The 12,745-nt window shown below is 43.6% G+C and overlaps 1 protein-coding gene across 1 annotated transcript in view; it reads right to left on the bottom strand.

Moving 5' to 3' along the window:
• Positions 1-12,745, bottom strand: part of rps6kc1 (ribosomal protein S6 kinase polypeptide 1) — a 113,258-nt gene that overhangs the window by 79,157 nt on the left and 21,356 nt on the right. The window contains exons 3-4 of the mRNA XM_084330561.1: positions 7,433-7,553; positions 6,175-6,290 (exon numbers count right to left, since the gene is read on the bottom strand). Coding sequence (XP_084186687.1) covers positions 6,175-6,290; positions 7,433-7,553 — 237 coding nt within the window. The remainder of the gene's footprint in view (positions 1-6,174; positions 6,291-7,432; positions 7,554-12,745) is intronic.

Below are 12,745 nucleotides of genomic sequence, written 5' to 3' on the forward strand. Positions count from 1 at the left end.
GCATTCTAGTGAATTTTCGTAGTAACACTGCACTTTAGACAACCTACAACTGGTGATGGTGTCTAGGTCTTAAAGTGTTAAACAGCTGAGAGCAGTCACTGCTGTTTTTTGTAGTATTCTTTCATACACACACATCTTACCAAGTGTGTATTAACATCCTCACAAACCAACAAAGAACATGATCTATATCAAAAAGTATAATCTATGGTTTTTTAAGTATTTTTTACTCACTGAGCGAGCACTCATTGCCACCAATGCAAATGCAAATGAGTGCCCAAAAAAAAAAAAAAACACAAATTATACTTTGGGGGGAGCCATTATACTTTGGGGGCTTTGTGGGCGGCTAGGTGGTGTAGTGGGCAAGGCACTCGCCACCAGTGTGGAGACGCTAGGGTTCGCGTGTTCGAATCCAGCTCTCCACATTGTTTTCAGTTTAGCTGGTCGTCCGCAGTAATACACATTGGCCGTATTACGGGGAGGGAAACTGAAGGGTGGGGATCGGGCGTTGTGAACAAGCGACTCCTACAAGTCGGTTGGTGCGCCTGCGCAGTAGAATCAGGAAGTGTCGGGGGCAGCGTGAGCCTCCCACGCGTTACTCCTCGACACTGAGAGATCGAGCTGCGCAGGTGAAAAGATGCGACTGCTGTTACCTCAAGTACCGGAGGGGACTTGTGCTATGTATGACTTAGTCCACATTGCAGCCGGCTTGTGGGAGGCAAGAAACAGCGTTCGTGACAGGGGAGGGTTGAATTGGATGATACGAAATTGGGATGGGAGAAAAATATAGAAAAATGGGAGAAAAAGTGGATAAAAAAAAAATACTTTGGGGGCTTTTGTAACATTTGTAACAGGTGATGAAAAAGTTAACAAATAATTAACTGTATTAGACATTTGTTAATGATGAATAGGCTTCACTTCAGATTAGGGCACACAAGAGCATCAAGTCAAGTCAAGTCAAGTCAAGACTTTTATTTGTCACGGCATACAAGTATACAATGAAATGCGGGTGGTCTTGCCCGCAACGATGTGCAATACAGTGGTACAACATATAATAGAATCCAATAAAAACAACATTGTGCAATAAACAGGTAACAGGTAACATGGTGTGACATCTCGGTATCTGTACATAAAAAATATTTACAGAGCATATAGGACATGCTAGGTAGCTTTGGTAGTGCAATACACTGTTACTGTTGTTATACTAATTTAAAGTGGCCTTTCCTTTTGGCCATAAGTGGGTGTGTGCGGCATGAGTGTGTGCCCGCTCATGTTAAAGTGTTAAAGTGGCTGCTAGTGTGTGAGCGTGCACAGCGTGCGTGTCGTGTGTGTGCTTGTGTGTGGATAGTTCAGTGTTCTGTGGCACTCAATGTTCATTGTTCAAGGCTCTGATAGCCTGGGGGAAGAAGCTGAGCCTAAGCCTCTCTGTCCTAGTAGCTGGGGTTCGCAGGCGTCTGCCTGACCTCAGCAGCTGGAACAGGCTGTTATTGGGGTGATGGGGGTCTTTCATTATTCTGCAGGCTCTGGATTTGCACCTCTTGTTGTATAGAACCTGCAGGGGAGGTAGTGCCATACCCGTGGTACGCTCGGCTGAGAGCACCACTCTCTGTAGGGCCTTCTTGTCCTGTGCCGTGCTGTTTCCATACCAGGCAGTGATGTTTCCGGTCAAGATGCTCTCTACAGCTCCTGAGTAGAAGGACTGGAGTATCTTCCCCGATACTCTGAACTTCCTTAACTGTCTCAGGTGGTAGAGGCGCTGCTTCGCCTTCTTTACTACTGTGTCTATGTGTGTTGTCCATGTCAGATCCTCTGAGATGTGGACCCCCAGGTACTTAAAGCTGCTCACCCTGTCCATGGTAGCCCCGTTAATCATCAGTGGTGTGTGTGTCTCCTGCTGTCCTCTCCTATAATCCACGATCAGCTCCTGGTTTGTCCTGGCACCAGCGTTCCAGTACCTCAACCTCCTCCCGGTAGGCCTTCTCGTCGTTGTCTGAGATCAGCCCCACCACCACTGTGTCGTCTGCGAAGACGTTGGAGTTGGAGCTGAACTTGGCCACAGTCGTGTGTGTATAGTGAGTACAGCAGGGGGCTCAGAGCACAGCCCTGGGGGGACCCGATGCTCAGGGTGATGGTGTTGGAGGTCTGACCCCCCACCCTGACCGCCTGGGGTCTCTCACTCAGAAAGTCCAGTACCCAGGCGCTCAGGGCGGAGCTCAGACCCAGCCCGATCAGCTTGTCCACCAGTCTGGTGGGGACTATGGTGTTGAACGCCGAGCTGTAGTCAATGAACAACAGTCTCACATAGCCCCCCTTCTGACGGTCCAGGTGAGAGAGGGTGCTGTGCAGTACCTGGGAGACCGCGTCGTCAGTGGACCTGTTTGGCCTGTATGCAAATTGCATAGGGTCCATATCGCTGGGGAGGGAGGCACAAATGTGATCCTTGACCAGCCTCTCGAAACATTTCGTGGCCACAGAGGTGAGTGCCACCGGTCTGTAGTCATTGAGACCTGCTGGGGAGGGTTTCTTTGGTACCGGGATAATGGTAGACATCTTGAAGCAGGCAGGGACCACTGACTACTTCAGGGATCGATTAAATATGGTGGTGAACACAGGGGCTAGCTGGTTAGCACAGGACTTGAGTATGCGTCCTGTTATTCCATCTGCAAATGATTTATAGATGTTTTATGAATGTCTTAACAAATCATTTGTTGAACATGAACAAATAAGAGGTACAGTATAGTCGTTTTTTCATATCCATTTTTCAAAGCATCTACAAATGTGTTACTACACATTAAACAACATTATTTAATGATGAACAAATCAAGTACAAACAATGTTGATAATGAGTTATAAATCATGTAGAACTAATTTGTAAATGTTATACAAATAGTTATAAATTATTTAATAACAATTTACGAATGTATATAAATGATTTGTTCATGATTAGTTCATTATCTACAAATACCTTATAAAGGTCTTATAACTGAGTGTTATTATAAAGTGTTACCCAAACTACTGCTGTGACGATTTAAATAAAACAGACCATTCTGAGTCAATGGTACATGCTTTTTTTGGCATTTGATGTGTCTTTACAGATTTATGCTCTTTGAAAAATAAAAGCAGATCAGGTCAATTTGTTGAAGGTTTTGATTGAGTGTGCCGTGTGTCTTTGCCCTGCATGGAATGTTTATGGAGTGGTTACCATGGTTACCTGCTGTCTTGCTGGAAGAAAGATTCTAAACATTCTGTGAGAAGTTGACAGTTGGTAACATACAAAACCATTCAAACTGTTCTTATTCTTATTTCTGATGTCTGGAAGAATATGTGAGTGTCTTGTGAGAAATGCTTCCAATCCAAACCCCATTTGAACTGTATTACAGTTGCAAACTAATTCTACAGGTTGGTGTTCATTTCTCAAAAATTTATTTCTCAAATAATCTCAATGCCATAGGAAAGGGCTTGATTAGTGATTAGTGGGTGGGGGGGACTGTACATTGGAGGTGGTTGGGTGGGTATAGGCGGGGTGGGGGAAACTGTACAACTGTACAAGCAAAACTGTACATTGGAATATCGAGGGAAACGTGAATAAGAGCAGCACGGTGAAAACAAGCTGCTGAACCAAGCCTCTCAGTCAAACATCAGCCACAACACCTGATTACTTCAGGAACCGATTTTATCTGAAGGAGCTTCCCATAACCTTCTGACAAACTTCCTGAGAAACAGCCGCCTGGCCCCAGACTTCAGGAACAGCTGGTGATGACCAGAAAGACACATAGCATCCCTTCCTCTCCTCTAACATGCATTTACCACCTTCCTCTGCACGAGGCCACAGATGGGTTTTATGCAACACTTAAAAAGGACAATTACGTTGGTAATTCGAAAGTAAACACACATTTCAGCCACCGACACACACACACACACACTGACACACTGGACGCAGCGGTCCAATATATATATGTATATATATATATTTTAAATCCACTCACCATTTGATGTACTTCTTTACGAAGAAATAGAAAAGTGTAAATGATGGATTAGTCAGTAACAATTCAAGACAGCTTGTATAGCTCAACGGGTTAGTCCCCTGCCTGTGGACCATATGGTCCCCGGTTCGAATCTCTTGGATACTATTTTTTGTTTGTACGAGGAAGTCAGAGGTAAGCGACAGCTGTGATTGGAGGATCAAGAAAAGAGGGCAGGGTTTTGAGACAGGTCCATACTACTAACCAACTGAAATATACAGTATTCACTAGGGATGCCCCGATCGATCGGCCACCGATCGTTATCGGCCGATAATCAGTATAAATATGCGATCGGTGATCGGTGATAATGCTTTATTTTCGCCGATCGTCAAAACCGATCTCACTCGCTGAGTTCTGTCTCAGACACCGGGTGGTGCTCCTCCCTCCAGCCCCTCCCGCACGCATGTAAACACGGGTCTAGTCTAGTGGGACGGGAGGACGGCGTCTCCCTGAGCTAACGTTAGCTACCGTTACAAAATGACCCAGTCAACTATTCACTTTTAGTTTAATACATGATGAGGCATGTCTAGCCGGCTAGCTACTGATAGCTCCTGATATCAACAAATGCTTCAGCAATAGTCTAGTAGAGACGTGTATGATACCTCTGTTAACTCACGTTAGCGCAAGTTAGTTCACTGTTCAAAACGAAATGTCCCATTGAACTAAATAGTTCAGAGGCGTTGTATTAACGTTATATATCCGGCTAGCAGTAGCTACAGATAGCTCCTGATATCAATGTCTTATAACACTGATTCGACGCGTATTCAAGCTGAGGGCTTGCTGAGCACAGTAACGTTATACCAATAGGGTCCAGCTGCAGCGCAGGAGAATCCTGGCCGTAGCTCGAGGCTACTCGAGTATAGGGTCCAGCTGCAGCTCCGGAGAATCCTGGCCGTAGCTGGAAGCTACTCGAGTACACACAGACAGTAGAGCTTGTTGCGTGGTGGCGATGTCTCGCAGATAATACAAGTACAAGTCTAATTATATAATATATATATTTTATAAAAAAAAATTAAATTAAAATTATTTTATATAAATTTTTTTTTTTTTTTATCAAAAACGATCGGTATCGGCCGATATGGCTCACGACGATCGGTGATCGGTATCGGTGGCAAAAAACGTGATCGGGGCATCCCTAGACTATTCACAATATCACAGTATTCACATAAGGTGCAGTATGCATAAGGTGGTGTTATTGTCCTTTTTGGGACACCAGAGTGGATAGATTAATTAACGTTACGAAAAGAAAAAAAAGTAGGCAAGAGATTCGAACCGGGGACCATATGGTCCACAGGCAGGGCTATAACCAGTTGAGCTATACAAGCTGTCATGAATTGTTACTGACTAATCCATCATTTACACTTTTCAAGTGCCAATTGCGGTCGTCGTCCATTATTTGGCATTAATAAATCAGATATCATGCGTGTGTGCTTTTGTGTGTGCGCTCTCGCGCTGACTCGTTAAGCCTTTCCCTACGCATATTCATTTCTGGAGCATTTCTTTATCCACTCTGGCGTGATGGTGTATTGTACTCGCAAATCGCTTCCTGTTGAATGAATCGGTTGAGTGCAGCGTCGACTCGCTACTTACAAGGGGGGGCGTAATAGCGTAGGTCAGTGGCCAATCAGATCGCGCAAACCGAACGCGGAAGGACAACCACCTTAGGGAAAGTATTCACGGGGCCAGGTCAGAGAGCTCAGAGCTGTCACTTGGACATTTTTTTTTTTTTTTTTACTTTGACCAGTCAGCTGGTTCTTTTAGCGTTTATCGCTTTTTCATCGCATTTATACTTGGTCAAGTTCGACCGACAGAAGCAGGCTGAAAGGGTTCAGATGGGGGGGAAGACACTCTGGGAAAGGCACGGCTGCCGTCCGGGATTCGAACGCGCTCAGCCCCAGATCCGTGACGAGCACGGTTGTCCACGGCGCTGAAATAGCACTCGCGGTACGTGGTGAGCTACTGGAGCTCCCCCACTTGGACATTTTTGAAGAAAAAATGTATTCACATGAAAAAAAAATATGTTGTCTGTATATTACTAGTGAAGCACTGCCTCACTAGTTGTCATGCAATAACCTCCACTGGTGTGTGTGTCTCTGTGTGTGTGTGTGTGTGTGTGTGTGTGTGTGTGTGTGTGTGTGTGTGTGTGTGTGTGTACCTTGAAGAAGTCCTGGATGTGTTGGCTACCGTAGAGAGCAGGGATGTTAGCAGAGAACTGCAGCAGGTCCTCAGAGCACTGTCTTCTCTCCTCGATCACAGAGTCATCGAAGCGACCTGCAGTACCGTGTCACACAGTGTGATGTCAGTGTCTCCCTGTCCAGTCATGCCTTTTACTAAACTAAGATATATTGTTAGGGATGCACCGATCCGGCTTTTTCAGTCCCGATACCGATACCTGGGCATCGGCCGATACAGAGTACCGATCCGATACCCATTGTTCAATTAATAACCTGTATGCCTCACACTGTGTGGAAGAGACTGGGATCATTCTTTTGTGCAAGGCAACATCAGGCTTGACTTAAAACATTACTTCCCTAACTTAGTGAAACAAAATGTAACAAATTAACACATAGATATAAATGTACTGAATTGTTATTTATTATAAAAAAAATTAAAAATAAAAAAAATTATTTTATCGGGGCCGATATCCGATATCAATATCGGAGCATCCCTATATATTGTACATCATCTGCTGGCGTTATTGCGTCGTTGGGTTTTCTTTGCCATCATTGGATCATTCATGACACTTCATTTCATTGTCAAAATTATTAATAGCAACAACAGCACACATCTTATCAGCTCGTCTTCTTTTAGTCTTTAAATTACTTTCTTGGCTAAGCAAGATTCTATTGGGATTATTACATTTGGAATAAAAAAAAGTAGTTACGCCCTGCACACAATAAAATACAGCACTAAGAGGCACATCCTATTCTAGCTAATGTAGGTAATGAACGAACATCCTCATCCCACAGGTTATAGGCCGAGCCCGCGTCAGCTGACCCTCATCCCACAGGTTATAGGCCGAGCCTGCGTCAGCTGACCCTCATCCCACAGGTTATAGGCCGAGCCCGCGTCAGCTGACCCTCATCCCACAGGTTATAGGCCGAGCCTGCGTCAGCTGACCCTCATCCCACAGGTTATAGGCCGAGCCCGCGTCAGCTGACCCTCATCCCACAGGTTATAGGCCGAGCCTGCGTCAGCTGACCCTCATCCCACAGGTTATAGGCCGAGCCCGCGTCAGCTGACCCTCATCCCACAGGTTATAGGCCGAGCCCGCGTCAGCTGACCCTCATCCCACAGGTTATAGGCCGAGCCCGCGTCAGCTGACCCTCATCCCACAGGTTATAGCCCGAGCCCGCGTCAGCTGACCCTCATCCCACAGGTTATAGGCAGAGCCCGCGTCAGCTGACCCTTACCAAACACTTTGGCCTTGGCGAAAGGAGGGAAGAGCTCCGATTGGCTACACAGGTTCTTGTGCAGATGCCAGAGGTTCTGATGGAGCTTGCGGAAATCACTGTAACGCTTCCACACTGTTATCTAGAGAGAGAGAAAGAGAAAGAGAAAGAGAAAGAGAGAGAGATGTAAAAGAGAAAGACAGAATGATGTGTTGGAGACAAAAGTCTCACATTTGAAATCACTGCAATGACTTTCGAATGCAGCTTTGGAAATAAAACAGGAGGTTGGCATTTGGTTGAATTGAAACCTAAAAAACGTAGGTCTACTGTAACTAACTAAAATAATGTCTCCCCCACAATGCTTTACAGAATAAAACGGATCAATATCAAGTAGCCTCCTCACATCGGTACTCGCTCTCTGATGGGTAATTAAAACAAAATAGTCATACTTGGTCCTCAAAGTGATATTGTTGTTGCACCTCTATTATTAACATGATCATCAGCAACCATTACTTCAAAAGATGGGATAGACAATATGTCGATCCCTCAAAACGTTTGAGAAACACTGAAACCTCATCATTATTCATACAAATAAACAGATTGCCTGTACTCTTTATGTATACAATGCTTTCACAGTCTACAACTGCCCTACACTGTACTCATCATAGCAATCATAATAATCATAACTGCCTACCTCATACAATAGTCTACCCATATAACTCTGTATGATAGCATGTACAATAGTGCTGTATATACCGTACACATTTATATATTTATATTTACAGCATATATGTCGGAATATACCAATTTCATTCTTACCCATCTGTACATATCATATTATAATTAATTATTATATTAAACTATATTTACACTATATACTATTATATTATGGATATGGTACTCTATATTGTGTCCTGACCATCTGCCCCCTATACAGACCACCCTCGGAAGCCAGCCTCTTTGACGTGGGACCAGAGTTAAGGGCATGGCTACAAGATACGGCATTGGACCTCTGACGTTACACGAAAGAAGAACACTAATGTATGAATCATCATATTTATCCCATAAATACTGTATCATATTATAAATAAGTTTATACCAACTATGGGGTGCCCTTTGCCATGTATGTGTGTATGCATATGTAAATATATATATATGTATGTGTATATATGCAGAGCAATGCTATAGACATAATGTGGTCATACAAGTATGAATATGGGTAGGTGTGTATGTATGTAGACATGTGCAGGTATGTATGTGTATAGTGTATAGTAATGCATGTATATAAATGTAAAAAAAAAAGAAAAAAAAAACGTAGGGTCTTCAGGGGTTCTCCCTAGCCCTTTTCAGACAATTGGACAATGCTGCAATAGCAGCTGGTAAAACGTTGACGATTTATGGAATGACCATTGTTATGCGTCCAATATCCGAAATAAAAATGAACTGAACTGAACATACCTGCATATAATGCTTTTTACATAATAGAATCTACATATAAGTATGTTGCTGGCCTGTATGACTTACTACCATACTGTCTTTATCTTTATACTTGTATCACTGTGTACATATTACTACAACTCTGTACATACATCTGATTAGCACTATTATTCAATAGTACGAATTGGAAAATGTATACCCAGTTGAATCACCTGTATATTGTATATTCCCGCTCCTCCCGGGTAGCGTGTCAAAGTGTCCTTGAGCAAGACACTTAACCCCTAACTTCTCCCGATGAGGCTGCATGGTTGCCTCCGCCATCGGTGTATGAATGTGTGAGAGAATGTGTAAGTGAATGGGTAAAATGTGAGGAACAAAATTGTAAAGCGCGTTGGATAAAAGCGCCATATAAATGCACCATTTACTATAGCACTTTACTGTTACATTTGCACTCTGGTTGGATGGCAAACTTATGTCTGTACTTGTGCTGTATGATGGCAATACATTTGAATTGAATCTAATACCGTCCTTCACCAATGGGACTTGCTGGTATCACATGGAGCTACTGTAATCATACAGTCATCATGACGCAAGGAAACATCTCAAATGCAAACCGGTGACTAGATACAAAAAAAGCACTTTTACCAACCTTTTTTTAACTAGTCCCTCATTCCATAACATCAAGTCCCCATATCCCAAAGAAGCGGAGGTGGTGTAGACGGGCTCGGAGAGCTCTGAGCTGGGCTGCTGGCCCCAGCACCCCTCCCAGATAGGAATACCACTCAACAATACATGTGTGTGTGTGTATTCTGAGGCTGCTCTCTCTCACTCTCTCTCTAGTAATTTAGATCATGCTTGCTGTATTAAGGCTGGAATTCTAACCCCTCTAAATGGGGAAAGTGTGTGTGTGTGTGTGTGTGTGTGTGTGTGTGTGTGTGTGTGTGTGTGTGTGTGTGTGTGTGTGTGTGTGTGTGTGTGTGTGTGTGTGTGTGTGAAGTAGACAAAGCTAATAACGTACTCAGTCAAAAGAGACCTGGTTAATACGATTTATTAACTCAATCAATTGGAAGGGGTGGGGGTCACAGGAATACACAACTTATAGGAGTGTCGTGACATCTTGGGGACATGGAAAGGTGGGGAATGGGGGGTAGGAAGGGTGGGGGGAGGGATGGGGGGAGGAAGGAAAGATGGGTAGAGGGAGATCATCAAAGAGAGGGGGGAAGGGAGTCTCAACTAAGTGAGCAAGCAAGTGAGTGAGTGACTGCATGTACAGTAGGGATGTCCCGGTAAGGCTGTCCCCGAAGCCTGTTTTTGGGATTCGAACTTCGTCAGGGTTTTTCGAACGAACGTTCGAACCTTCGTTTTTAATAATAATTTAAACAAAATCAAAATTTTTATAATAATAATTAAAAGTATCACAAAAAAATGTTTATTAAACAATTTTTTTTAATTAAAAACGAAGGTTTGAACGTTCGTTCGAAAAACCCTGATGAAGTTCGAATCCCAAAAACAGGCTTCGGGGAAACAGCCTTAGAACAGGGCCTGCAGCAGTGTAACGTTACCCCTGGCAACAGCCTAGAGCTTAACTCCAGCATGTGCTTGTTATTTCACTACAAAATGCACACGTATCTGCTTAACCCTTTCACTGCCACACGACAGCCGGTTAAATCTTTCACTGTGACAATACAGAAGGTTAGCCCCTTTACTATCACACAACCGACGACGATGCTCCATCATTAGCTCCGCGTGTAGGCCTAAACCAAATAACAGCTTTACGCTAGTAATGTCGTGCCAACATAACCCAGACGTATTGTCGCTTCACCCGCTTAATTTTATTAGAGCTCATCCTTCAGCACCGGTTTGTGTGTGTGTTGTAGGCCAAAGGACCTAACCCAATAATACACGAGACCCTCTTCTTGGAACCAAGTATGGTTGTCAATATTCCAATGTACAGTTTTGCTTGTACAGTTGTACAGTTTTCCCCACCCACCCCTCCTACCCAACCTCCCCACCCACCCCTCCTACCCAACCTCCCCACCCACCCCTCCTACCCAACCTCCCCCCCACCCCACCTACCCAACCTCGTCCAATGTACTGTTTCTACGTCAAATGCATATACTCTCTTTTTTCAACTCTTTTTGTATCACAAACAGTACTGTATTTGCAAATCTGGTATGTCATAAATGTATAGATGTAGCAGTACTGTATATCTGTATGTCGTGTGTGTCATATATGTTATGATGAATTGAAAATGGGGGACCCTGATGTAAACAATACAAAAGTATTTCTCTGGTCTGTATCCCCTTAACAATTGTGTGTATTGAGCCGTACTGTATTGTACCCATTCTGCAATCTGTTAACACATTTTTCTATCTATCAATCAATCAAGTACTATGTAATCGCCTCTGATGAACCAAAACATCTTCCCAATTCATAGACGAGCTGCAGGAACACCAGGTCACAGAGTCAGGCACTAGGGCTGACCTTAGAATATTCTTTTGGCATTCGAAGCTTCGGGGCCGAGATTCGATTTTAATTCGAAGCTTCGCTATTAAAAAAGAAAAAAAATTATTTATTTATTTAAAAAAATATATATATATGTTGTGAGACTTGTACAGCACTTTGTTCAACTTTGTCAGTGCTGTAAAGTTTAAACCTTTTTAAATCTTAGACAAACTAAACACTTTGCTTTCATGAAATATTGTAAGCCGTCATTTGAGGCTTTATAAAAGCAGCACAATGAACACAAATCTGTCAGTGCCGAGTCCGACCTCATCTTAAATAACAAACAGCATTGCTTGTTGTAGTTAACAAAGAGAGGCAGAGTTGATTTTGCACACACACAAAAAAAAATATATATATATATATATTCGAATTTTATTTTCCCATTCGAATCCCATGCCCATCGAACAAAGCTTCGAAGCTTCGAAGTATTTAAGACAGCCCTATCAGGCACACCGATTTATTTGCGGCTAAATGTTTTGCGCCACCCCTACCCCGGTTAACCGTCTGTAGTGCGATAGTAAAGGGTTAACCTTCTGTAGTGTGGTAGTGAAAGGGTTAACCCTTTGTCGTGTGGCAGTGAAAGGGTTAACCTGCTGTATTGTCGCAGTGAAAGGGTTAAACCATTTGGTAGTGCGGCAGTGAAAGGGTTAAATAAGCAGTTTCCGGTCATATCCTTATCCGTGCTCTACTATTCCATTCCAATAAATAAATAATCCAACTTATCCAACGTGTCTTTGTGTTGTCATTGGTGGAAGCATGATCTGATTTGTTACAAACTGGAATAGTTAAGAAGAGTGGAAGAGTTATTTCAGTGGAGATATTAGAACTAGAAGTAGCCATTATTTATTTTCTTTCCAATGTTAGTGGAAGTAAACTGGATATGAATCCTTTATCTGAAAAATCATCTATAGTTAACGATAGGTTATGTAGATAACCTAGTTATATTAGTATTGGCTAAGCGTCCCGCTCTGAGCCTTACGAGAGATACTCATATCTCCTGTGATACCTAATGTATCTCCCACGAACAAAAACACATGCACCCCACCTGTATGGGGCCCCGCCCCTTATGGTGGCCACCGCCCATATAACCATGACCCTGGTCATGAAACACCCTTCCTCGCCAAAACCCGTCCCAGGAAAAGATCCCTCAAGAGGGAACTCAGGGCGCGCAGAGCGGGACGCTTAGCCAATACTAATATAACTAGGTTATCTACATAACCTATCGTTATATTTCGTATTGCATCGCGTCCCGCTCTGAGCCTTACGAGATAATGGGGAAGAGCGGGCGCGAGACCCGACAGATGTACCCCCTGAGGACCCGTAAGCCCACATCAAGGGGTGCGGGGAGCCCTGTCACCCCATCCTTCCTAACGAAGGGGGGGCGCAGTCAAC

The sequence above is a fragment of the Notolepis coatsorum genome, assembly GCF_963971535.1.
Source record: "Notolepis coatsorum genome assembly, chromosome: 15".
Taxonomy (NCBI): domain Eukaryota; kingdom Metazoa; phylum Chordata; class Actinopteri; order Aulopiformes; family Paralepididae; genus Notolepis; species Notolepis coatsorum.